The 25,777-nt window shown below is 35.7% G+C and overlaps 1 protein-coding gene across 3 annotated transcripts in view; it reads right to left on the minus strand.

The window, feature by feature from the left end:
- Nucleotides 1-25,777, minus strand: part of LOC128988329 (plasma membrane ascorbate-dependent reductase CYBRD1-like) — a 70,943-nt gene that overhangs the window by 34,766 nt on the left and 10,400 nt on the right. Inside the window, exon 2 of one of the 3 annotated variants that reach the window (XM_054409516.1) lies at nt 19,638-19,712. The exons of 1 other annotated variant lie outside the window; for it this stretch is intronic. In XM_054409516.1, the coding sequence (XP_054265491.1) occupies nt 19,638-19,710 (73 nt within the window). In that variant the 5' untranslated portion in view covers nt 19,711-19,712. Of the gene's footprint in view, nt 1-1,209; nt 1,344-19,637; nt 19,713-25,777 lie in introns of those variants that run through there. One more of the 3 variants, XM_054409519.1, reaches the window with a different exon arrangement.

Below are 25,777 nucleotides of genomic sequence, written 5' to 3' on the forward strand. Positions count from 1 at the left end.
AAATAAAAGTCATGTTTTCAAGAAGAACAGAAATGAATGATGTTTATTTGTACAGTATGAATATTTTTTTAAAATCATCAGCTGTTCTAAGTAAAGGCTAAAGAAAATTATTAGATAAAAGAACTGAACAGCCATTGATTGCCTTTTGGTGGATCTCCAGAGGATTTCGCAATCCTGTAAGAACTAAGCCATAATGCGAAAGCCTGTAAAAGATTTGATTTTCGTTGAATCGATATTTGGTCTTAAGAAAAATCAATACAAATATATTACTATGAACGTCTTTTACAGCTCCTCTGGTGGCTGGCTGAAGAAGATATTATATGAATTGCAACATTGTGTATAGCAACATGTTGCAACCTGGTGCAGTGTAGTTACATTCAAGGATTTTGACAGTGTCCTAGAGTTAACAAAAATACCGGAACGTACATGAAACACTTAAGTCACTGTAGTAGGTTGATTCTGAAAATAATCAGTACAAATAAACCAGTACTGTACTCGTATGTCTCATTATAAGTGTCATAGTTAATTATTCGTTTTACAATGGTAATCTTTACAGTCCTAATCTTTTACATAAGTTACAAGGACTTTTGTAATAGTGTTTTTATTACGTAATCTGTCTGCATAACATTGTAAGAATATAAATAATCGTGATGGTTATTCGTAGGAATGTTTTTGATCAGTACTACTTCAGCTACAAAACAACCAAGAAAGTTGGATACAACCATTTAATACTGGTTAAGTCAATGATACCATTGTACCCAATTACATTTATTATATTACACCTAACAATAGATTATTTACGTAATATACACCTGAAGAAAATATACGGTTAAACAATTCAAGAATTTTCAATACGGAAATAATCACAATACTCTTTACCTATTTTTATAGGTCTTAAAATTGAAAATTATACCGTTACTAACTAATTACTAACACAAATAACTTTGATTGGAGTCAAAATGGACTCAAACTAATGTTCCTGGGTGGAGAAAGCAGTCAGTAAAAGTAACACAGATCGTACACTTAATTATACAATGGATTAAATAAGTTATACTGAGTACGCTTTTATGATTCTACACTTAATACATTCAAATCCAGCTTAAAATACGCACCTAGCAATGAAAATAAGCCAAACACGGACAAAAAGCAAATGTACAAACACTGAAATAAACGCTTCAAACAATTCTAACACAGACACAGACTACTTACGAAAAGTGGAGTAACCTCCATCTACATCCATGACTGAATTCCTAGCACTAGTCACGTGAATGAAGTACACGTCTGCAACAGCTCCTTGATCCTTGTAATAGACCGGAGGAATGACCCAGACCCAGAGACAGGACCGACAGTTCCGACCCTTTTACCTACACTCTGGTGGTGGAAATCTCAACTAGACCCTGTAGATACACAGGTTATGTAACTTCGGATACCCGCCTTCGCGCCACTGCGCCGGCGATGTCTTCCGTTATGTGTTAATTAGGTTTACTGCGGTCGGAGCGTTGCGTAACGAAGAAAATCAAATCAAACTATATTTTAGAAATTAGAAAACAATACATGCTTTTATTAGTTTTTTGTTAACTACTTATAGCCCATAAATGAGAAAACCCACAAGGACACCAACTATTGTGCACTCGTTGACAATTATTGTGAATCACACTCCATTCCCATGCTTAAGATTTAGCTGGTAAAAAAATTTACTAAGTAAATTAAATTAATTGAACTATCGACAGAGAATGCTGTGCTTTAGCAAAAACCAGTTTTCTTCTTTTGTATAAGCCTGTATTTTAGTCATAAATCCCCAGAGAACGGGAATACAGTGGAACCTCGATAACAAGTGTAATTTTCAAATACCCCTTGGATTTATTTTACCCTTAATCACATGTTATTGCAAACCTCGATATAATTCAGCCTTGATAACAAATAACATTAAATAATCACCATATAAATCTTGTTATCGATTTATCGTGTATAATAAGGTTCTGTAATCTAGAGATCCTACTCCAAGCAAAATAAATGAAAAATATATAGCTTCAATGTAAAACGACGCTGATTCAAGATGCTAAAGATAAATAAACAAAAATCCTTATTATTTTTAAGCCAGTGTCAAATTAAATCTCCGTTTGTTCCAATTTTTAACTATTTGAAATTCTAAACATCAAAGCTTTAATTTTTGTTTATTATATAACAACGTGAACCGGACAGACACAGAAGAATCTCGAATGTTTACTACACAATTATCAATAGCAGTAAAGTTCAAATTATATAAGATGTTCTAACTAAATATAACAATTTAATAACAAATCACATCGTATCAGACTTAAAGTGTGTATATGACCTGCACTGAAAACATACCGCCCCAAACCAACTGGTTGGTAAAACAAAGTTTACCAAGACTTTTTCTGTTTAAGGGACTTTCTGTAGATAGTGCCGTAATAAAACGATTATCACTTATTTTATTTATAATATTTGATAAACTATTAATTGCCTTTTTTCTTCAAATTCTATTAATTGATTACTGTTATTTACGTACAATTAGTGACTTTTCAGCAACTCAAGTATCTTTTAGACACCCTAAACATCCCACACTCTAGTTGACTTTTTCCTTCTGCAAGATTCGCTAACCAATACCTCTATAAGCAACAAAAATTACCCACGACACAACAACACATTACTTTTTCCCTGTGCAAGATTTGCTTACCAAGTATCCTAAAAGCAACAACAATTAATGACACAAATGAACTAAAAACTTACACATTGTCCTTGGAAAAGAATGTTGCAGCAAACTACAATCAATACAACACACTCACTGCTTATGCTGCTATCATCGCACTACAGTACCATTGAGTATACACGTACACACTTATGGCTTTCTCAGATGCTACGTGAATTATGTTTACCAACAAATAAAACATCTTCACATCTCTCCGTTGGTACACTCTTATAGCATTATGTTATGAAGGGGAAACCAAAGCAAAACAAAAATATCGTTAAGTTAATCTACTCATGTTAAGGCATAAAACACAATGTGATCAATGTATAAGATGTTGTCTATAGGATTAATATTAAGTTGATTTTCATAATATATCTGGAAATTAACATCCTACTAATATTATAAATGAGAAAGTTTGGATGGATGGATGTATGGATGTATGGATGTATGTTTGTGACAAGTGAACGCGAAAAATACTGGTCGGATTGGGCTGAAATTTGGCATGATGATAGCTCACATTCCCGATTAACATATAGGCATATTCTTATTTCAAAAATCCTTTCGGGCTCCGCCCCAGTGGCTCTGGAGTTTCCCATGTTAACCTTATGAGAAATGAAATTATTGAATCTTAACAGCTGTTTCAATTAAACAAGTTGGTTCTGTTCTGTGATGTTCAATAGCATTAAAGTCACAAAAATTACCAACAGGGTGCAGCACTATTATTTCTTTTACATTTATGACAACAGCTAATTTGCAACCAAAAGGTGAGTGAGCGTAGTGAACGAACTTCAACCTGGAGGCGAGTTAGCGTAGCGAACGAGCTATCCTGAAGGCAAGTGAGCGCAGCGAACGAGCTCCAACCTAAAGGTGAGTGAGCGTAGCGAACGAGCTCCAACCTAAAGGTGAGTGAGCGTAGCGAACAAACTTCAACCAGGACGTGATTGAGCCATGCGAACGAGATAATCTTGAAAATTAAGAAGTTAAACGGGGCAAAGCCCGCGGGTTACAGCTAGTAACGCTATATTTGAATAGGTTATACAATAGTCAATGGTTATACTACATCGAGAAAGTTAGTTCACTAGAAATTTCTTCATAATGTAACTAAAATATGATTTACTGTATGCATATTAAAATCAAAACTAGTGTACCTGCTACTCGAAATCGTAATCCAAGTAGGGTACAGTATTACAGCAGTTATTCTAAAACATACAATGGTCATAACTTTTGAGAGTTTAAAAACAGCTAATAAAAATATTGACTCTGTTCATAAAGATTTTATGTAATCAAAATTTCTTGTAAAAATTTACGATTTTTAGAATCTGACCTAGTTTTTTTAGTGTTTCGTACAAATGTTTACCGGCTTTTTCCGCGCTGCCTTATAGAGGAGGAGGCTAAGGATTTTGTCCCCATATAATATCACCTCATATCATCAATGACACCATATATCCCCATATAATCCCATATAATATTTAGTTGCAGTGAAGTATAGATTTTAGAACCAAAGCAAATACTAAATCTTGTGATTACTCAACCCCATTAATTAGAAATCATATTACGTAGAAAATTTAGTTTTAAAAGCAAAAGAAATAATGTATTTTTTTAATTTTTACCAAGTCAGTGAATGTCGGTCGCATGAGTTTCCTTAAATTTCTGCTTGAATGGTGACAGCAATTAAATTATCCAGTTGATAAAAATGTAAACAAATCTGTTCTTTATAAGGATAAATTGTTAACTTTAAAGGACACTGGGGCAGAGCCCCAAGGGACTTTTCCAACAGGTCAGACCTTGAATGATATCTACTCAAATTAGATCTTTCAAATGTCGGTTAAGAATCCACGGAGGAGTTCAGACGACAAAATTTGTGTTATGTAGGGGATGTGTTGTGTATAGATAGATAACTCTACATTTAGCTGTAAACAAAAATAACTGTCACAAATATTTGAGTGGACCGACTTAACTGAACAATATGTTGACTGAGTGGATATAGTGCTCGCCTAGAAATTAAAATATCTCAAGTTCGATTTTGAACAAAAACCAAGTTTTTTAACTTGACCAATTTGCCCCTGATTATTAGTTTTTTAATGATCCTAGATAAATAGTCAGTTTGTCTTGGTCAGAATCAAAGTGTCCATTTTATTTACTAAACACGCATCATTCTCAGTAATGATAAGTACAACTCGTAAGAAAGTTAAACTAGATACAAAGAAAATATCAAAAACATTTCCCATTTAAAATTTTTTTTTTAGAAACTCAAACATTTCCCATTAGTCAAATTGACCAAAGTTTCGTTATGAATTGTTTAATTTGTCATTAAATATTTTTTTAATAAAACCAGTACATTTATAATGTGCTGCCAGTGTACTGTATTAGACGGCAAATCAATGCTAGATGTGAGGGGGAGGAAATATTACTGTAACAGCTTGCAGCCCCCCCCCTCCCCCCGCTCGCTGGGTACAACCCCTCGAAACAATATGGCGGCGACATGGCATAGCTCGAGATGAACTTAGCAAAGATCCGTGAAAATGCACGAAAGGGATTAAGGAATATAATTTTATACAGTATAGTATAGATTTAAAACAAAAACCTCCATAGCAAGACCATCTTTTATCAACGAAGCTTGTTAATACTTCTGGATAGTAGGATTTCTGTAGAAAATATATGTATAGAAAATATGTGTACCTCGCTTAGTATTTTAAGCCTAAAGAAAATTACCTAACACCTTTTATGGACAACTAATTTCTAACCAAACGTTACTATAAAGGGTAAGATATTTCCAAAAGTTAGTTAGCTCAACACTCAATACTGCATGTTTTTTCGGAACTACAAAATAAACTTGGTATAAACCGAAACAGAAAGAAGTGTTTCAAACATGAATAGATTTGTATGTACGGTAATTTGTGCAACAAAAGTTGCGTCATTCCGTAAATGTCATAAAGTTCCCAGCTTGGCGTTACAAAAATAATAACTTTAAAGTCAGTAGTAATATATTTTTTAATTATAATGAAAGAACTTTAAGATGTAATATTTGAAGAGATTAATTTTTTACATGGACACAAGCGAACGGAAAGAGTTTGAACAACATTTTGTTTCAAGGTCCATATCACCGGTAGTAGTAGGCGTGAACACTGTTGGCCGCTTTTTATAAGGACGGGCATACTGACCGTTTACAGTAACTACATTCTTTCATCTGTACATAAAAAATGTCCATGATAGCCTAGTGAAATTGGACTAAAGGAATTATGTACACTGCCACAATAACTTACTAGGTGCAAAACCAAATACTACATTCCATTTCGCAGGCTAAGCAAAACCAGGGATGCTTTCCCAGTTATGGCCCTGAAGCTCTACAATAATCTCTCCGATAGAACGAAACAGCTCAAGGGTAACACGTTTGCCTTAAATTTTAAGAGCCTCATGATAGAAAAGCCCTACTATAGTTTGAGAGTTTTTCGTGGTAAATTTCGATAGCACAAGACCATTGTCCATATGGGACACGTTTAACTCCATCTTGGAAGTTTTGTAAATAGCCTATTGTAAATATGTACATATAAATTATTTGGACGCAGGCTATCCAGTGCTTACTGTCGCAGGCAAAGAAGAAGGTAATCAGTTAAGTAGAATAGCAATTTTAAGGCTTACTGATTTCCATGGTAAATGCAAAACCTCAGATGGTTAAAAAATGTGAATCCTCATGAAGTTATGGATGCTAAGAGTAAGCTGTGTAAGATTAACACAGTGTAATTTTTACAATTGTTAAACATACATTGTTATCACAGACATGTTTTCAAGATGTCCGATTCAACTACGGACATCAAGTTTGATATCTGGAAGCAAAGATTACTCGGGAATGGATGGTGTAGATAATTTGGGAACGGGACGATTGGCACACATTTTTGGGTCTTCTGCCCACGGCAGTATTGGCACAATCATTTGAGTGGAATAAGTAGGGTCAACTCGCCTGCTTGGAAAAGGCACGCTTGGCACAACCGCTCGACCAGGTAGACGCCATCCAACGAGGGAAAACGGGAAGTTTACAATTCCCCGTCAACTTGCTACGACAGTCATTTACCGGTAATATCGCGTATTTTCAAAGGTTAAGATAGGTTAGGTTAGGTTAGGTTATGTTAGGTTAGGTTAAGTTAGGTTAGGATAGGTTAAGTTAGGTTCGGTAAGGTTAGGTTAAGTTAGGTTAGTGTAGTTTTATTTGGATCCAGCTAGCGCAGTGACCTTAGCTGCAGATTTGTCGCGCTAACTTACACCTTGCTTACTCCAATAAGCACCACAGCAGGGAATTTGTGGGGACAAAACAATTTCCATTTTCCCGCATTTTGGCTACCTGGCTTCTACTTCCTTACCGGTCCGTTATGCCAATCGTGCCTTTCCGAACCTTACAGATGGACCCTTCTTAATCCCCTCTAATGATTAATTGTGCCAGTCGTGCTATTCCAAATCGGCTAAAAATGTGTGCCAATCGTTCTACGGCCGGTAATTTGAGCTAGAGCTGGAACTAGAAGGAACTATAGACATAGACATCGATGTTTATGCTTGTGCTAATTTCACAACTAACATCAATGTTGCAAAGGATAAAGATTTCGAGCTCAACAGATCTCCATTGACAGCTAATGCGTGAACAGCTTAAACACACGCTCCTAGATCAACTCCTCGGCGTGCTGCAGTCAACAGTCCTCGTAAACAGTTTAGCCGCACGAGGGGATGATGGTGGAGGGATGACATATTGTACCGCAGCGTGTCCGAGCCGCTTAGCCACGGCGGCGTGCGAAATGCGACTTATTGAAATTGACTCGTTATGATCCAATGACGCACGCATCACGCATTGCGCATTGCACACTCCGCCACTCATCAGCTCATCAGTGACGTGTCAATTTTGACCTCTGTGGACAAATCTGCGAGTTGACGGTGTAGGGTTGATGGGAAAAGGTGTGTTTCGAGACACGTTAAGGGTTTTTTATACGGAAAGTAAATAAAATAAACGTCTTATTATTATCTTACTTTAACGATCTGTTATCAAAACTATTTTAAATAAGAAACTCTAGATTTTCTTCCTTGCAACTGTTTTGCGACTTTCCAGTTTTAAAAATTCGACAATTGTTCATAAAAAATCTTCTTATTTTCATAAAACTTAATAAATGTTCGGTTTTTTCTCCTGTTCAACATCGTTATTTGACTAGAAGTAACATTAACTTCGGCTTTTCTTTTCCCAGACTCTCCCATTCAACCCTTAAAACTATACCTTATTACGTTTGTCATACATTGTATAGAAACTTGCCTTCACATATTCGAGAGGCGGAGAGTGACAGCGTCGCTGTGTTTAAGCGTAGAGTCATGAGCTGGCTTTTAAATATCGGCAGGGAGCAATCAGAAGGATTACTCAAATCATTGTACTCGTAAATTTCTGCAGTTTCATGCGTCACTTTTTTTCCTTCTTTGCTAAATACCACTTACAATCACTAAATTTGAGTTTTGGATGTTTCGATGCAATTAGGTTTTTATTCTCTCTTGATCTTGTTAATATATTTTTTTTTTAATTTACTATCATCATTAAGTGTCTAAGTACTCTTGAATGTTTATGGACCTGTGTATAGCTGTATTAGCAACTCATTCCCAAACACAGACGGATAGTCTACTTGGGAATTATTTTTCGTGTACACACAATTTTTAACAAACATGTAACATTAATTCAGGAATAAAGAGATTTTGATTTGATTCTTATAAGACTTAATTGAATAGTTAAATGATTAAAATTTAATTGACATTTAGAAAAAACAAAAAAACACGTTTACCCTTTTCTCCATAGCAGCAATCCTTAGTAATCAATTATAAATGATCAATTATCAATTATTTAAGATTGGGACGCCACTATGTGCGTATTTTAACCCAAATATGAGTGAAGGAGTGTAGGATGAGTGGCGCGATCTTGCAGTCTTGTTAGTGACTAAGTCCGACATGTTCCTTAGACACAGCTGTTAATTAATAGCCCATACAGCTAATGGCGACTAAGGGACCTACAGTTTATTGTGGAATCCGAACCACATTTTCCTCGTAATTAACGAGTTGGTCTAATTATTAGGATAGTACTGCGGATAGTCGTAACTAGTGCGGACGTCAATCCACACCAGGGAGTATCGCATTCACAGTGCATCCCTATAAATATCCACAATTCGTGACCTCCTAGTAGCTGGATTACAGGATCGTTCCATCTAATGTTATTTTAATAGAGATTAAATATGACTTGACTATAAAATAATTTAGTTAAAACCCAATAAGACAAATTGAAATTCTGTTGGTCTGCAGTTTAGCTGCGGCGGATTATATTGATAATATTCTGTTTTTAAATTATTTGCCTAGCACAATTCTTCTATCTTCATATGAATTCTTTACCTTCACACCTCCCTTGCTGAAGTAACCTGATCGTAGGGAGTGTTATCTTTAAAGAAATATCACAATCACAATCAGTTCAATCAGTCAAACAGTTCAACCAGTTCTCAACACCAGAACTCAGTACCAGTAGTCAATCAGTTTCAGTCGAGTTCTCAATCAGTTGTTTAATTATCACTTTCTTTTGCAACTTAAATAGCCTGTACATTAAGAGGCAAAACGTAAAAAAGATTGTTTATAACATTTGCTGATGCTCAAATAACTTTCATCTCTTCAGTGTAATAAAAACCCTTTGCATTTAAGACCTCAGGAATGTAGGAGCAGACCACAGCCTTCTGGCTAAATATAAATTTTCATTCATTTCTCCTCTGCGGTCACCAATTATGTACTTACTTCAGCTTGAGGTCTACTCAAATAGACTTAAAGAGTTATATTCCGATCCTACACATGTAGCAAACAATTTAAACACATTTGTATCCAAATAAAACTGGACGTTATACAAACTCACTTGGTAACTTTGATACAGCGATTTTATTGATTTCAGTCCGAACAATATGTTGTTCATTATTAACCTCAGAAAAATGTTATTTACGCCACACTACACTATTTTGACGAACTTCCCACGCAAGGATTTAGTCCAGAAAACAGCTGTTTGCCGCCAGCTTATTCAAATGGGGTTTCATTGCGTAATACTGTTCTGCAATGAATTTTACCGGACACCAATCAGCTGATTATACTGTATTTGCGTGGCAATGATTGGTTATAAACAAAAACATAACCTCTCTTGGAGGTTATGACTGGTGATGTTTAGTCCTTTAGTTGGTGGAAATATACAAGGATCTGGACGAATTAAGTAGTATGGCGTAATAGTATATTACGTTACTAGTCCTGAAAATAAGTGTTTACCGGACGAGTGTGGTCGTTCCCGTGCGAGACGAAGTCGAGTACGGGATTACCATACGAGTCCGGTACACACATTTTGGACGAGTTACGTACGATAGTTTACGCCATAATACTTAATCCGTACAAATCCTTATATATTTCCACTAACTAAAGGACTAATAATCACTAGTCAGAGGTTATGTTTTTGTTTATAACCACTAATTGCCACGAAAATACAGTATAATCAGCTGATTGGTGTCCGGTAAAACTCATTGCAGAACAGTATTACGCAATGAAACCCCATTTGAATAAGCAGGCGGCAAACAGCTGTTTTCTGGACTAAATCCTTGCGTGGAAAGTTTATCAAAATAATGTAGTGTGGCGTAAACTATCGTACGTAACTCGACTTCGTCTCGCACGGGAACGACCACACTCGTCCGGTAAACATTTATTTTCAGGACTAGTAACGTAATATACTATTACTATCTAAACAGGTCTATACTGTATAACCGACCAAATAGTCTTCAACCTCATTTTATTGTAAAATAAATGCAAATACTGGTTTGAAGTGCGTGTCATCTAAATGATCTTTTGTCAAATAGTTTTGCATTCGGTTAACACCAGAGGACATGTAATTATTTGAAATAGATACATTTTCAGTTAACTCGCCCAACTATTTGTTAAATTGTAATTTGGTTTGAATTTTAAAAATGTTCCAATATTTGTGGCACAAATACCTAGAATTGGCTCAATGTAAGTTTAAGTTCAGTATTCACTCGAATTGAGTAAAAATTGTAATTGGCTTGAAAGTACCCTTCAAGGGTAAAATAAATAAAGTTAACGGTGACAAATGTTAGTTAAACTAGTCTTAATAATGTTTAAACGAAAATAAATAAATATCAAACATAAAAACTCACCCAACATATAGAACGCGGGCGTAAATATACAATAAATTTGTCTTTAGAATGGGATTTTAGGCCTCAAGGCAAATCGATAAGGCAGTGTTTGATTTATCCTACTAATATTATAAATGAGAAAGTTTGGATGTATGTATGGATGTATGGATGTATGTTTGTGACAAGTGAACGCGAAAAATACAGGTCGGATTGGGCTGAAATTTGGCATGATGATAGCTCACATTCCCGATTAACATATAGGCATATTCTTATTTCAAAAATCCTTTCGGGCTCCGCCCCAGTGGCTCTGGAGTTTCCCATGTTAACCTTATAAACAAGTTGGTTCTGTTCTATGATGTTCAATAGCATTAAAGTTACAAGGATTACCAACAGGGTGCAGCACTATTATTTCTTTTACATTGATGACAACAGCTAATTTGCAACCAAAAGGTGAGTGAGCGTAGCGAACGAACTTCAACCTGGAGGCGAGTTAGCGTAGCGAACGAGCTAACCTGAAGGCAAGTGAGCGCAGAGAACGAGCTCCAACCTAAAGGTGAGTGAGCGTAGCGAACGAGCTAACCTGAAGGCAAGTGAGCGCAGAGAACGAGCTCCAACCTAAAGGTGAGTGAGTGTAGCGAACGAGCTAACCTGAAGGCAAGTGAGCGCAGAGAACGAGCTCCAACCTAAAGGTGAGTGAGCGTAGCGAAAGAGCTCCAACCTAAAGGTGAGTGAGCGTAGCGAACGAACGTCAACCAGGACGTGATTGAGCCATGCGAACGAGATCATCTTGAAAATTAAACGTAACGGTACTTAAATTATAAATAGTCAAAGGCAAGACAACGTCTGCCGGGTTCAGCTAGTATACAATAAATTTGTCTTTAGAATGGGATTTTCGGCCTCTAGGCAAATCGATAAGGCAGTGTTTGATTTATGGTACAATATTTTAATAAAGTTTAGTAAATTTAGCAGGAGCGTACTGATATTTCTACAACCTGACTTTAGATGCAACAATGAGACCTCTCATACTGTCAAATCCTATGTGAATTTCAAGTCCAGCCACGCTTCGAAAAAACGATTTTCTCTCAATTTTCACCCATCAAACTAATTTAATAAAACACAAATTACTACCAATATATTACACTTTACTGTCACAGCGGCAAAACACCACAGACAATATTAGCCGATGTCAAATCGGCGGAAAATCGTGTTCGTCAGACAATGGGGAAGGCGCGATTCAATAACAATAACAATAGCAGCATATTGTTGCGAGGGGAGGGCCCGGTGCATCTGCAGTATGGAAATATGTAAATATTTAGACCGCCACGTCTAACCGGCGCTTTGTCATGCTAACTAGCATCGAACAAGTGTAGGCCTACCTCCCTTGATACACTCGGTGATTTAAATAGGGATTTAAACTGGATTTAAAGACTAGTAGTTGTAGTCAATTTACTAATTTGGGCTACGGGATCTGTCAGTGGAGAACTAGAAGTAAAACACATTCATAAAGGTAAACTATGACTCCAGCTGTTGCTCCTTGATATCTGTTTTCAAAATATTTTCAATAAAATATCCACTTCGCAAGCGATTCGCGGACCAAGGAGCGCACAATACCTCCTCTAATGGGAGGTCATAAATAAAAACCGTAGGGGTAGGACCGAGGAGCGCAGAGGTACCTTGCGCTCCTCGGTCCTACGCGAGCAAGGAACTAATCCCCTACTTATACGGATTAAAAGAGACAATGGCTGGTCGACCCTGTGAGTAAATCCCATTAGTCACGCCTCACTGAATACACCACTTAAAAATTAAAGTGTAATGAGTAATTTTGAAACATTAACATTAAGATACTCAGAAATCAGAAATCAGAAATCCTTTAATCAGAAATCAGAAATCAGAAATCAGAAATCAGAAATCAGAATCAGAAATCAGAAATCAGAAATCCTTTATTGTCATTAAGCAAAACAATCTTGCAATAGACATAGTCACATATTATGGTAAAATAGGGTTACACAGTAACCCAGTCAGACTAGATTAATAAGCTAATATCACAGACAATAACAGGTAAAAATTTAAAAGTTTAAAAGTAAAAAGAAGGCTGTAGGCTGGGTGGAGAATATACTAGATAAACTATTAAACATCAAAACTTAACAACTTTTACATCAAAAAACTCTTTAATCACATAAAAAGGATGTTCAACAAGCCAGTTGTATAACCTATCTTTAAAAACCAACTCAGGCAACGCTCTTGACTCAGAGTGCAATACATTGAATAACTTTAAGCTCATGATTGAATGGTTACTGGCACATTTACTTAGTCTATGGGACAGAATTTCAAGTAGAGAGTTAGATCTAGTGTAATGAGAATGGAAATCTTTTCTAACAGCCAAGTCTCCTAATTTTAATTTAACATCAAGTAAACACACATATATGTACAGGTTAATGACAGTCAATATCCTAGTTTTTATAAACAAAGGTCTACAATGGGCTTTGAGAGCTGATTTGGTTACTATTCTAAGTGCCTTTTTCTGAAGTAACAAAACATCACTTATATTACTACCGTTACCCCAGAGAATCAGACCATAGCTTAACACTGACTGAAAAAATGCAAAATAGGCTACTCGGATATATTTCTCAGAAACAACAGTTTTTAACCTATTCACTAAATAAATAACTCTTGACAGTTTTGAACATACTAAATCAATGTGAGCTGACCAAGAAAGGCTGCTGTCAATCAACACACCCAGGACTTTTATGGGCCTAACCTCTTTACAAATTACACCTGAGCCCAAATCTTTGTTTTTAGTATGGCAAACTAGGTGTTGTGTCTTGTCTACATTAAGAAGGAGTTTATTGGCACTAAACCAATCCCCAGCTTGTTTCATTGTATGTTCTACAGATAACTTTAACCTATTGAGATCAGGGTGAACAGTTAGGAACGTTGTATCATCTGCAAACATTGTGGTTTGAGAACCCTCAATACTAAGTGGCAAATCATTGACAGAAATCAAAAAGAGTAGGGGACCAAGGACCGAGCCTTGGGGAACCCCAGTTTTCACTTCAACGCACCTGGAATGCACACCCTTTGCATCAACAAACTGTGAACGACCACTTAAATAAGACTTAAAAAATTGGAGAGGACAACCACGGATGCCATAGTGCTCCAATTTACACAGCAAGAGACCATGATCGACACAATCAAAAGCCTTGCTCAAATCACACGCAGTCACCTGAGCAAGACTCCTTCCCTCAAAAGCTTCCAAAATCCCAGAAACAAAGCAATCAATGGCATCCGTAGTTGACCTTCCACTCAGAAAACCAAACTGACATGCAGAAAAAAAGCTTAAATCTATCAAAGTGTGTACATACCTGGTGCTTTACAATTCGTTCAATTAATTTACCTAAAATAGGCACTAATGACACTGGTCGATAATTCTTGACATTACTTTTGCAACCCTTTTTGTGAATAGGAACAACTGTATTAAGTATTCGAAGTAGTTATCTTGAAAACAATTTGTTTTTGTCCGACGTTAATCAGCCCATTTTAAATACAGACACACTGCATATTTTTCTAAGTGCAGTTTAATACAAATTAAATATTTAATACTAAATAGTGCGGAACTAAATATGCATTATTTTATTATGATTAAAATCATATTAGATTATGTGAGACAGTTAAACTTGCTCTCTGAGAATTATCAAATGATGTACAGTATTTTGTTTTGCAGGTATAGTTTGTATAATTTTAAAATAGCTTTGAAGGCATGACGACTATTGCTTAAAACATGCATGGTTCTACGTAATTTGTCTTGATCCTCTCTCTACCGGTGATTCACCCTTCGTCCTACGGAAACACATGGAATTTTCTCTCGTGGTTGAGTTATGATATTGAATGACTCAATACTAGCTAGTACCGGACGTTCGTACTATTTAGGAGCAATGCATACCATTCTTGAAACTTATTCTTAAGAACAATATATTATGTTGTGCATTTCCGGCTTAGATGGGTGAGGAGCTTATTGCTGAAAGTGATATTTTTGCCAAATGACAATGTGCCTGGGCTAAATTTACTTCAAAAGTAGTGTATTTTTACATAGGCTTTGTTTAAATTTAAAAATACTTTTTGTATAAGAATAACTTAGGGTTTTCTGAAAGTATATTGTCGCAGTAGTATATTATTGGAAATATCTTAAAGTAAATCGATTGTTTTGTTTCGTTTAGTTTTTTAACTGTAATATTGCCGACATAAAATGTTATCTAATGAAAACCTTTACCCTTAAGTTCCTATAATTATTTATTCCTAAATTATTAGTCAAGCACAAATTCGTTTAGTCAGAATTTACTAGGCTATTTCCAAAGTAATGGTTTAAGAATACTTTAGGTAGATGTTATAGCCTCATAATTACTATATTTTAATGATAAATTCAAATAACAATAACCAGCACGTACTCTGGCCGGATAAAAAAGAGTAAACTATAATACAAATTAAGACTGGTTTTAATTCAAGTAGTGTTACCAGTTACGAAGTAAATTATTTATGAAAAATATAATTGAATAATTTATGAAGAAAATAATAATAATAATACTTTTGAGTCTAGAATCAAAAAGGAGAATTATAAATCTTAAATTATCGTCGTTTTTTCTGTGCTGTAGGTTGAAATACATTAGAGGTAAGTAAACCTGCCTGCTCTACTTGCCTCGCGTAAACGCAGCTTTAGACTGTGTATTGATCACTCATGGGTTGATTTTTAAATTGTCGTTTGGACAGTACAAATTGGTGAATTTTTCTCATTTGTATTAGAACAATAACACAATATGCCTCATTGTTAATTGAGGAACAAACTATGAATTTATTACTAGGAAAGGTGAACGTACTACCTGTTGTAAATTGTAGTCGTAGGCATCTGGTACAAACTATTTGACCTATTGTTTGGTCCAAAACGTAAACAGTCAATACTTGGAAATGTAAAGGAATCATGAGTGAACAGCGTACATGAAGGTCCCGTTAATCCCCTACGTTACTCCGAATGGATTTAATTTGCAATTTCTTCAGATTTCCCTTTCACGACAGCCCATTCCAGTTTTTGGGGTGTCGGGTCACTCCGGTCAGTTCACCCGAGTAATTGACCTTCAATTTCAACTTAAATTTTGCTTTTATTTTACGTGGCAATCGCAAAAGAGAAATTCTTTAACACACATAAAACTAGGGTACCACTAATTTTGACTATTTTTCCGAAATCACAAAAGTGGTTTTAATTTATTTCACTTAGTTAGTCGTCGCTTTAGACTTTAGAGTATGAAATATTTTTATACTGTACAAGACAATCATAATACTAAACGTGTTATTTAGTTTTAACAAATTAAAAAAATTAAATCAATTAATTTATTTCCTATATTACAGAACACTGTATAGGCCTACAATTATAATATTTGTTGAAACATTAAAACTGGTCTTTATTCAAGTACTGTTACTAGTTGCAAAGTAAATTGATTTATAATAAAAAATACACTGATGATTCTAGAATCAAATAACAAATATTGTATCTGCCCGCTGTTCTTTAACAAAAATATTTTAAATTTGTTGTATTTTCAATTTGAAGCGGAAGTTGGTTGTAAAGTTTAGGACCCAAGTATTGATATAAATGACGAAAAGATTGTGTACCTATTTACTTTAGGTGATTTGATATATTATTTATTTTCAAAGCTTCTTGCACTGTAAGGATAATTAGGAATTACACTTTCTCTGTTTACGCTCTGGATAAAGATCTATCTCAAAACCTTACAAATAAAAATATGTTGGTCGAGTAAAATGCATAACTTCTGGTGGAATCGAAAAGAGATAGTTCGTTTAGATTTTTTCACATGTTTTCTACTTTTGCACGTTTTGAAATGATATTGGACAATTATCAATTATCAATCATTGAGATGGGGACGCCACCTGTGGTGGCATGTGGTTCAATATTCAACTGAAGGATCAGGTTTTATATTGCAATTTAAATTCGAAAGTGGCCTGGTAATTTGTTGATACAACATTAGTTTGGTAAGTTGCACTATAAAAATATTCTAGAATCAATGGTGTAGTCAATGAGGCGTGACTAATGGGATTTACTCACAGGGTCGACCCAAGCATTGTCTTGTTCAACCCTCGTAAGTAGGGGATTAGTTTCTTGCCCGGGTCGGACCAAGGAGCGCAAGCACCTCTGCGCTCCTTGGTCCTACCCCCGACTAATTCTTCATCCAAGGGGTTGACAGTTTTACGACTTGCGCTCCTCTGTCCGTTTCCCAGCATATTAACGAAGTAAAACGAACAGAAAATGCGTAGCTCTTGGATGACAAAATTTAACCAGAGATGATATTTATTTTCGAGTGCTAATCATAATCAATCGCAAAGCAACGGAAAACAAAACGTGTAAAGCTCTACACAAACATATGCATATGATTCTTCTTAAAGAACAAACTTTCTGATTATATATTATACTCCGCGCCAAAGCTGGTGGCGGCTGAGGGATTAGGACCGCCAGGGTCCTACCTTGCGGTCCTAATCCCTCAGCCGCCACCAGCTTTGGCGCGGAATACTGTCAGTTTTCTGTTTTACCTGAAATAAAGGACAAGGTAAAATGCGTATTACTGGATGAGAACAGTGGTTCCTAGGAATACCGGACAACTGCGGACACGGACAATTGGGGACACGTCTTAAAAGCGGACAATTGCGGACACTAGGGATTAATGCTACATGACAAGGGTTTGACAGGTCTTTACAAATATATCACTGCCGGACAACTGCGGACACATGTTCTGGAAAGAGTCTGATTTTAGACTGATTTTCATCACACTTACACAAATCATACATACATCATGTATGTATCTGTTCTTTAGGTGGAAATCAGACTCTTTCCAGAACATGTGTCCGCAGTTGTCCGGCAGTGAAATATTTGTAGAGACCTGTCAAACCCTTGTTAGGTAGCAATCCCTAGCGTCCGCAATTGTCCGCTTTTAAGACGTGTCCCCAATTGTCCGTGTCCGCAACTGTCCGGACACCGTTCCCAGCGGAGCTACGCAAGAATCTAATCCAAGGGAACGATTATAAAACACAATGATTGACAAGACTCACTACATATTGAATAACACATATTCAAGTTTGACATTACCATAATCATGGTTTTTATTTGTATATCTGTCGGTATATACACCATGGAGCAATTTGTTAGATGGTAAGGTAACAAACAAGCTTCTACCTGAAGTCGTAATACGATTGGTCGATTGGACGTATTTAAACAGTTTTTTTCTGATGGCAGGTGGCAATATTGTAAATTTTAAGGTAAACCACCCTGTGCACAGAATTTTGAATGATCATTAGAAATCACTTCAAGCAAACTATAAATTTTAGTAAAATATTTGTATCATTTAAGGGGTGTAAGTTATAAGCATGAATAATCTTGTCATGTCACCTTAACTTCACTAAAGCTCAATAGCTTTAATCATCTCTAATGCCTACTCTGTGACTTTCGTGTCGCCGCGATTCGCTGATTCGACGGAAAACAGCTGATCGTTGACAATTTGGCGGTAATCTGACAGCCAGCTGCTGGTTTTCGCGCAAAATCCATAATTCAACAGTTTCTGCACCTGACTTTGCCCGCTTCCCTGCTCTGAGGGCGCTAATGCGGATTTCATAGGATCGGGGAAACTATAGTGATCATAATTCTGGATATATTGCATTTTGTACATATTTGAAGCAAGATGAAGGGGGTAACGTTAAGTTTTCAAGTGAGTATAATAATATTACTTAGAGGAAATTTAACAAAAACAGTCAACAACCTAGTGGAGTAAGCTTCCAAAATGATGAATTAATTCCGGTTTAGCGTGTTTTTGCAAATTTTACTACTATATTACAATTGAACTGCACATAACCTGCAAAACTTGAGAGGATCTATAAAACATAATGAAGGTAAATTTTCGATCTTGCATATCTAAATAAACATGATTATGAATCAGTGTAATTACAAAATGTATTTTATTACAACAACGTTAAACTTCAGCACTTTATGAGAACATATCGTGCCTTGTTGCAGTAACAGCATTAAAACGCCCATATAAGAACCCCAAGGCCATATTAATTTAGGGTTTCTAGCAATGTATAATATTATTCTGTTATACAGTGAATGGTTCTATTCTATGCAATAAATTGTACTCTTGGCTTGAATGAAAATGTTAGTAATCTAATCGATGATTAACAATTTGAGTAGACAGCCTATCTACAAGAAACACAGAACCTTTTTTACAAAATAATTACCCCCTTATAGTTTCAAGATTCAAGATTTATTGAGCCTAAAATTAGCAATTTACAATTGGTCAAGTCACTAAAACTAACAAAAATAGAGTTGCATTTCCTCTTAAATCACAAGCTTAAGTCCAGAAAGCACACCATGCAAGAAAAACTTTAAAGTTTGAACTATTAACAAAGTTAAATGGTCTCTTGTAGTGTTTGTTACTACAACACTGGACGGGGACATAAAATATGCGGTTTTTTACAACAAAGATATCCTTTAGTTATACACTAGTTAAGTGATGGAATAAGATTGTATTTTACATGAACACACTCTATCGGTTGCTTATTTCTTAAATTTTGAAACTTTACACAAATTTGACTTGGGGTCTGAGATATCTACTACACAGCAGTGTATCCAACTCAATGGTTATAGTTATGTCCCAAACAATCATCTTGTATCTAATGATTTATCAAGAGCTGGTATGTAAACTTACCATGATCGCCAGTAGAAGAAGACGTACTTTTACCCCGTCGATTTCGCGGAGTTAGTTCACCACGGCCTGACATATCTGGACATGCACAATGTTAAATATAACTACGTGAACATTATAAACAGCGGTTGATAAATAATAGATAATAGATAAAATAATAGATGCGTGTAATAAATATACGTGTCTAATTATGTGTAATGATTTGATACAAAAGTCAACGCATTGATATTGTTGACACTTTTGGCCCCTCGTCAACTATACGATTTCGGTCGTACAACACTGTGTTGTACGATTTTTATCGTATGTGTGGTAATGGCCCAATTTACGACACTTTATCGGATAAATGACCAGTTGCTCGGTAGCTGTGAACGAGTGAGTGTGTGTTGCGCAATCTCTCAACAGTGGATCTGTGTTAAATAGTAAAACAATGAATCCGTTACGAGTTGTTGCAATGTGTCTGCTGTGGCGCAGAGGAATTAAGCGGAAGTACTGGATCCACCCAATTAATCAAAGTAGGGAACGAACACACAGGAACATTCCAAACTCTTGAAGTCCGGCGTGATGATAACAAGTTTTTCAACTACTTCAGAATGTCTGAAGTAGAATGTCCTTTATCCTCCGATTATTCAAAATCCTCTCTCAGAGCAGAGCAAACCAGTTTCCACGAGTCTTTCGTTGCATTTCTGTCCTTATAATCGGCTCAAGTTTTATCCCACAGAACTGGGCTTGCTTCCACTAATGAAATCACAAAACATGATTGTCAATTATCACTTAAGTTGCTGTTTTCGATCCACGCGCCAATTCATCTGATGCCATTGTCACTATCCACTTCGAAAAACAAACGCAGTATGCGAAGTGCACAGCGAGAAGGCGCAGCGAGAACCAGGGCCAGAGAGGTATATGTATATCTCTAGCCCTGAGCGAGAACTCAGACTACTGGGAAATACGCACGACATCCGAAAAAAATCGTAGTGTGGGTACGAGTACGACAGTCGGGCGACAGTCGTGGATCACAGTGGCAGTGGACGACTGCACCACGACAGTTTGTCGTAGTCGTGAGACTGTCGTACAGTGTGCGAGCGCTCATAAGATCCAATGGTTCACTATGGAATATGGTCGGTCCGACACCGTGTCGTACGACCGAAATCGTATAGTGGGCCTTTGGTATAATCGCAAAATACCAGTCTGCGATAAAATATGAAGCTCAATGGAGATATTAATTTTTGAATCGAATTTAGGTCTTCATTACCTATATCACCTTTATTATGGTTTTGAAAATCTTCCATTGTTGTTAAACATGAAGTTAGTTAAGTGAAATTAAAAAACTTCGTTATTGAGGTTACTAAACACATTGTAGCTTTAGACGTAACCCTCTAGCAGATAAAAAAAGATACTATGAACTGAACAAAAATACGTAACAAAAGTGTACGATACAACTAAATAGGAAAATATTATAAATTTCGCTTCCTTTGCCTGGCATTCAATCACCCACTCAAACAGAATATAGTTAACAATAGAGTGTGACAGGAAAAAAATACTTCAGGGGTTTACACTCAACCAACAATTAATTACTTGTGCACTGATAGGAAATTTATGAATACCGACGGTTTATACAATTGTTTAATTAATTTAGCTCTAAAAACAGCTCTCGAACGACGTAGCAAGATAAAAGCTTTAAAATAAAACGAATAAACATTAAGGAGTAAATTACACAAATATCATAACTGAAAAGGTTGTTTAAGCTAAACATATCCCTATTTGGGCTACACGTTTGATATTAGAAAATATTTATCAAGATATTTACCGACAGCTTTGCGAAGTTTATAATTCAATGATGGGGCGAGGAATAACGAAATGTAAACGTAAACCAATTAAAGGTGACCTGGCTTTAAGTAACTATTTAGAAGTACAGTACTTTACTTATAAAGTTGAACAAAGGAAATCGATCACACTTTGCATGCTTAAACTATTGTCTTCTCCTCAGTATGAAGACCTCAACGTAATATTATTTTGTTGTGTTCGTATTTTAATTATTACAAAGAATTAACTACATGTCTCTATACCTCTATCTCTTAAGTTAGTTTTAACTTTTACTTGTTGATTATACAGTTAAACCCAAGGAAAAGCAATATTTTACAAATAGATTAATATATTAATTAGTGAAAATAGATTGTAAGTTGGCAGAAGGAACAAATACTGTAGTAAACTGCAACACGCACTCTAAATATTCGGGATATCGACAAGTCTAAAAGTTGTCTTCAGCTGACCTCTGGAGTGATAAATGAATATACAAGTACAGTACTTTATAATTTTCGGCCACCCGAACATCTATAGTCTATACTTGGAATGTACGCATTGAAAACACTTCCCACTTCCCAGCAAATCCTTGCATACACACGTAAAATAAATAGACGCATCCCTGGCAAACCTAATAAAAAACACCTAACTAATAAAAAAATCACAAAAACGCCAATACATTTTGCAATAAAATGTCGTTTACAACATCCACACCGGGTGTACAAGGGGGTTGTGGGGGCGGTGCTGTCACGCTATTGGACGGCGACGCCACGACGTCGACCAATAGGACGTCGGGACGCTGGTGTGGACGTCGCGGGGGTGTGTGCCCGGACAGTCAGTAGGCCCATGGCAGTACCCGACCATCATCTACCCCTGTGGACCCAGGACCCGCCACCCACGGTGAGCAACTACCCTATCTTGTGTTCAATATCGTAGAATTTTAGATATAATTTTAAATAAATTATCTTTTCAGTGGTGAATGTGAAAAAAATTTGTTTTATCAGTATTTGCTGTAAAATTTTCATTCTTCTAGCCCAGGTAGAATCAGATGTAAAATGTCTTGTGCTTGACTTACTAAACGAAAATTTGTACATTTTCCACTATTATTACATATATGATTGATCTCCTGGACTAATCAGTAACTGTATTTAATATTTCCCATTATTTAATATTGTAATAACTTTCAGAAACTTTACTTGCCATTTGGAAATGATTACCAGCACAGGGGATTAGTGGTCAGCTATTTGAAGCTACATCAGAAAAGTTTAGATAGTAAAGGAAACATACCATCTACAGTATTTGTACCAGCTACAGTATCTTTTTTAACTCGCAGACACTGTGACGGGATGTAACATAAAAGATCCAGTTTAGCTTGCTTAAAAAATGTGAATTTGACAGAAGTCATAATGTACATTGGCGCGGCTCAATTTATCGATGGCTCTTTTAAACTACGTTTGCGTTTAGTTCAAATAAGCACAGGTCACGGGAAATGAAATAATCAGTCCTTTAAAATTATATCGCTATAGACAAAGTAATGCAAATATAAATACCCCCGCTGCAGCAAACCTGCCGACTCAGTGAATTTCCATTTGCCTGGATTGACTTTCAATTAATGTATTAAATTAACATGTTAAGCTCTTTAAAAAAGGTCCGGAGAAAAATTGATAAATTTTGTGTTTTAAGGGGGGAAATGAGAAAACCCCATTTTTACCCCATAAAACCCCTCGTTAAACCCCATTCCCATGGTCCGATCATGCTGGTTCGCGAACTCATTCAGGTTTATCCCGCATTAATACCTTCAAACCAAATTTTATCAAAATCGGACAAAAATTACTTAAGTTATCGTGCGGTTGGACACACACACACATATTCCCACTTAACACAAAATCATTTATAGATTTTTTTAAAGTAGTCTTATCGTATATAAAATTTGAACGAATGGTGTTTTTTGCCTCTGGGGACATCAAAATGAAAAAGTAAATCGGTCCCGGGCCTAGGTCTCACTATGAGACCTACGGTAATAACTACTTCCCTATAGGGAAATTCGCTAAAATAAAATGAGGGTTTAGTTTTCATGATTTCGTGGATGTAATTGTTTAGTTCTTGTAAGTTTTAACCTATAGGACTGTGCGAACTAGTATTTTAATTTTATTTTTGTGGTATATTTATGCATGCAGTATTGCACATTTATTTAGCTAATTTGCCGCATAATACTCCAGCAAATGTTTATACTAGCTTCACCTTTTCCTATTTTTGAGATTTTTATTTTTCCTTAAAGCAGTATTTCAGTATTTAATTCATTGTTTAACAATAAAAAATGCTTATAGTTGTATCTGTGCTTTGAACCATTAATGGGAATAAGAAGAAATAAAAAAAAATAGAAAAATACAAAGTCTTGCAAGAAAAGTTAAAAATGTATATTGTTACAATTGTCATAGATTAAAACCTAATCGATTCGTCTCAATTATGAATAGTTTAAAACCATTTAATAATAGGGAACAAACAAACAGTAATTTACAAACAGAGCGTTGTAATTGATCGCGACACGCGGGTTTTACAGCTTTGTAGAATAAAAAAAATAAAGAGAAGTTACCAACCAGCGACCACAACACACACTTTGAGCATGCTGTAATTTAGTTCTAACAGTAAACTTCTCTACTAAAAACCTGCGCTTTTCAAAATTAAAGAACATATTTTGCAAATTGAATGTCTACAAAATACTCTCCTAAAATGCGTCACATAAGATGTGGTTTAACTATCACATTAATTAATTAATTACAAGGTGAGTTGGGTAACATGAAAGCATTTTTAAAATTTTATTATTAAAGAGACGACACTAAGGGCCGCTTTCCCCAAATCAAGTTTAACTTAATCTCGGTTAACTTTAATCTGTGGGTTAAACTTAGGATGGCTTTCCCCACTATTTTGTCATGAAAGTTTAGTTTAACCTAGCTTTTCTTTGCAAGCAACAATGTTGGCAACACTGTTATGCAATTTTGTCTGTAATATTAGCTGTTTAGCTCCCCACTATGACATATCTGTCATTAATTTTCTCGTGTTTTGATTATTTGTATTAAGTTTCGTGTCATTGTCTCCAATTGTTGACATTAAAAAGAAACCTTTTTATTTGCAGGCTGATAAATTGTACTGATGCTAATTTATAACCATTTCATTTATTGTGTTTATTTAAGCTCAAACTTAATTAAACAGTAGACCTACTGTACGCATCAAATAAAAGCATTTACAATCATGGGAAAATAAAATGTTGGGAAAGACGCAAAATTAATGTTTGTGGATTAAAAACTAGAGCCTATCCTTTGTAATGGCAGGCCTAGGCTACTCAGCATTAGACACGTTCGATGTTTCTAAACTAAATTTAATTTTAGGCCTACTGCAGTAGTTGTTATTGTTAATTTACACATGATAATAATAGACTATTAATGTTTAATATTTACTTTTGTGTAATGTAAGACTCGTGTTAAAATCAAATCAAACCAAAAGGCTTCTTATGAGCAAACTTTCCAACCACTGTTGCGTTGCTGTGGACAAGGTAACCTATCGATTGTGATTGTACACAACTACGATACTACCTACCGAAAATATAGTAATTTAGGCCTACTCTACGCATTTAAAAACCTTAAAACCATTACTGTATATCTGTAGCCTTATATCTTTAAATTTGAAATAGTCATGAATTAATTGTCCGTCTACATAGGTTCTGGTTTGTTATTTTTAATTTATTTCCAGTTCAATTTATTTTAGGTTAAGTTTAACAAATGTCAAACAAGGATATTTGCCATTGCCGTCTGCCGAACGTAACAAGTCAGCCAAGAGCCAATCAAAATCAAGCTATTATTCTTCTCTCCTGGGTTAACCCACGGATCGCCAGTTAAACCAGCCTCACCCCTAGGGTTAACTTAAACCTAGTTTAAACGGAGAAATTATTTTCGGGAAAGGGAATCTGAGGTTAAACTAGAGTTTAAACCGCGATCAGAGTTAAACTTGATTTGGGGAAAGCGGCCCTAAACAAACCGAATCCCCCTTCCTTTAACAATACCAAAAGTTAACTTAAAATGTACGTACAAATCAACGTCACCGAACACGAGACCGCGGTTAACAGTATCAGAACGTTACCTATATTACTACATACTTTGTCTCGCAACTTAAAACAGTTCATGACGTATACATCTAGTGTCAAAATGGATCTACTTTTTTTAGGCTAGACGAACAATGTTTGTAAACACTAAACAGTGCTTGCAGCGTTCTATAATAATAGCAACGGTTCTTGATCATCTGGCTATAAATAGAATCAGCTGTTTCTAATGTTTTTGCATTGTTGGAACTCA

Source organism: Macrosteles quadrilineatus, unplaced genomic scaffold (genome assembly GCF_028750875.1).
Source record: "Macrosteles quadrilineatus isolate MER2022 unplaced genomic scaffold, UCM_ALF_1.0 Scaffold_3__2_contigs__length_128488019, whole genome shotgun sequence".
Lineage (NCBI taxonomy): Eukaryota > Metazoa > Arthropoda > Insecta > Hemiptera > Cicadellidae > Macrosteles > Macrosteles quadrilineatus.